This window comes from Buceros rhinoceros, unplaced genomic scaffold, assembly GCF_000710305.1.
Source record: "Buceros rhinoceros silvestris isolate BGI_N320 unplaced genomic scaffold, ASM71030v1 scaffold24476, whole genome shotgun sequence".
Taxonomy (NCBI): domain Eukaryota; kingdom Metazoa; phylum Chordata; class Aves; order Bucerotiformes; family Bucerotidae; genus Buceros; species Buceros rhinoceros.
The window spans coordinates 497-3,179 of NW_010416134.1; the positions used below are offsets into that span (position 1 = coordinate 497).

General features: G+C 59.7%; 1 protein-coding gene across 1 annotated transcript in view; it reads left to right on the plus strand.

Moving 5' to 3' along the window:
• The first annotated feature begins 1,429 nt into the window (after nucleotides 1-1,429).
• Nucleotides 1,430-2,683, plus strand: part of LOC104494828 (B-cell differentiation antigen CD72-like) — a 3,722-nt gene continuing 2,468 nt past the window's right edge. The window contains exons 1-4 of the mRNA XM_010137709.1: nucleotides 1,430-1,514; nucleotides 1,600-1,695; nucleotides 1,919-2,008; nucleotides 2,542-2,662. Coding sequence (XP_010136011.1) covers nucleotides 1,430-1,514; nucleotides 1,600-1,695; nucleotides 1,919-2,008; nucleotides 2,542-2,662 — 392 coding nt within the window. The remainder of the gene's footprint in view (nucleotides 1,515-1,599; nucleotides 1,696-1,918; nucleotides 2,009-2,541; nucleotides 2,663-2,683) is intronic.

Genomic DNA, 2,683 nt, shown 5'->3' on the forward strand with positions numbered 1-2,683 from the left:
GGTTGTGGGCAGAGCTGCAGAGCTCAGCCTACCGAGAATCAGCCCAAAACCCTGGGGCAGGGGAGAGAGGGGCTGGCTTTGACGTGGGAATAGGTGGCTCTGGCACTGGCACCATCCAGGATGGATGTTAACCCTCTCTGTGCTCTGCTCTGTTAGCATCACTGTTGTGCAGAAATGTTTGCCCTAAAGCTTAAAAGGGATTTCCACACTGCAGTGTGAGCTGTCGCTCTTCTCTCTTTCTCCTGGCCATGTCTCCTCACTGTGACAGCAAGGAGACAACAAATGACCATACCCCAGGCCTCGAAGGTCATGATATACAGCCTCCATCGCTCCCCCATGTCCCAGCCCAGTGCTCACACAGGCAGGTTGGAAAGCCACCACTTGCCCTTGCTAAATCCCACTGGGCTCCCTCCAGCCACCACCATGTCCTCCCTGGGCATGGACTCCTGTGTGCCAGGCAGGACGTGCTCCATCTTCTTCCTGGAGATCGAGTGCAAACTGCTTAGCCTTTGGCTTTCAAACCTCCTTCCTGTCCCCTTTGAAACTGGCCATGATTTTTGCATTTCCCCAGCGATGAAGGGCTTCCCCTGCTCTTGCAGAGATGATGAAGAGTGGCCTTGCAATGATGTGCTCCATCAGCACCCCTGCACACCTCCAGTCCTGTCCCAGGACTGTGGCTGTGTCTGGATGTGCCCAGCTGATCCCCAACTCAGCGCCCCTGCTGAAATCTGCTTTTCTCTGGATGCAGTTCATCCTCTGAGATGCTGAGGGGCTGGAGGCTGGGATGGAGAACGAGATACTGAAAGTGCTGAAGCTGTGGCCTGGGGAAGGGAAGGCAAGGTGGGTGTCATTGCTCCATGAACTCCCTGGGGAGAAGGATTAGGAGCAATGCCAAAGCTCGGATCTTCTAGAAGGGGACCAGGGAGAGGACAAGAGGAAGTGTCACAAGGTGCATCATAGGGAAATTCCCATTCCCAAAGGCTGGGTGGGGAAATCTGCCCTCTAGCCCTTCACAGGTCTGTTTCCAGGGCACTGTGCTCCTGTGTCCAGCCTGACCCTGCTCTCCCCCAGCTCTACCCTGGCCCAGGGATTTGGGTCCCTCATTGCTCTGCCTCTGCCGCGACTTCAGGTTATGTTGCCCTGGCCCTGCCGCATGCCCGGTGGGGACCATGAGTACTTTCGGGGTGTGGGAGGGGTTGGGCCAGTGGTGCTGGGACCAATGAGAGGGTGCTGGTCCTTGCAGCCGTGCCTCGCTGGTCCCATCTGCTACAGCTCAGAGCAAACTTCTGCTTCTGCAGATGCTGGCCACACTTCTCCTTTGCATTGTCTGACAGACGGCAATCACTTGGGAGCACGACCATCCCAGAAAGGCATCCCAAGGGCAGAGTGGGAGATAGCAGGGCCCAAGGCTTGCCCAGTGCTTGCCCACATGGCCCAGAGCGTGGTTTATGCCGACCTGAGGTTTGCCAAGGTGATGGGCGGCCGGAGCATGGCCAGCCAGGCACTGGAGGCAGGTGAGAGCCCATGGGATGTCCCATGCTGCCCCCAGCATGCCCAGCCCCGTGGACTCAGCCGTTTTCCCCTGCCTTCCTCCAACAGCCCTTGGCATGGATGAGGCGGAGAGCCCCTATGAGAACATGCAGCCAGTGCCGGAAGGACAGGATGGGGATGGGGCCCAGGCCCCGTCCAGCCCAGGTGAGTGCCCAGCTGGGGCTCAGGGGACCTGGGGAGGTCCTGGCGCGGATAGCGGGTTGTGTTTCGGGATGCTCCTGCTCCCGTCTCCGAAGTGAGCAAGTGCCCATACTGCGCCACCTGTGCCATCATACTACCGCTCCACTGTCTGCAGCCAGGAGGTCTGGGGGCTGCCAGGGGTCTTCTAGCTCACCAGGTGATGCCTGTGTTCGGTTGTGTCTTGCAGCGTGCTGGTCCCGGCAATGGTGCATCTCTGTGGGGCTGCTGGCAACCTGCCTGATGCTGCTGGTGGCCACTATAGCTCTGGGGGCTTGTTGTGAGTCGGAGGGGATACTTCTGGGCCTGAGGGTGGCTGGGCAGCATGGGGAGAGGGAAGCAGCTGGGCTGGGGTGGGTGTCATGGGTGAATGGAGGGGGTGAATAGAGGCATGCCCGTGCAGGCTGCTCATGGCCGCATCCCTTCGCCATGTCTGCCACAAGCTGGCCCGTATTTCTTGCACGTTATGGGTGCCTTCCTTGCCACCCAACAACCCACCTTCCCCACCTTGTTCTCCATTTCTGTCCCTTTCTGTTCACTTCCAGGCGTTGCCCAGCCTCCTATTGCTGCACCCTCATTGCCCCTGCCCTGCTCTGACTGCTTCTACACCCTGTCCTGTCTGGCCCTTCTTTCCCCTGCAAGGTCCTGCCCATCCCCTGACTTCCCTACCATGTCTTTCCCAACATTTTCCATCCAGTATGGACACCTCCCTGACTCGCCCTGCCCATCCTATCCCCCAAGCAGTATCAGTCCCATGTCCCCCTGCCCAGGCAGTCCTGTCCCTGTGCCTCAGCTCACCCGCCCTGTCTCCAGACTGGCAGGTCACCCGCAGGCTGCAGGACACCTCCCGAGAGCACGCGGCCGAGCAGAGCCGCCTCTCGCAGGAGGTGAGCACACGGGAGCGGAGCCTGGAGCAGACACGGTTGGAGCTGGCGTGGGCCAACGCGGAGCTGCA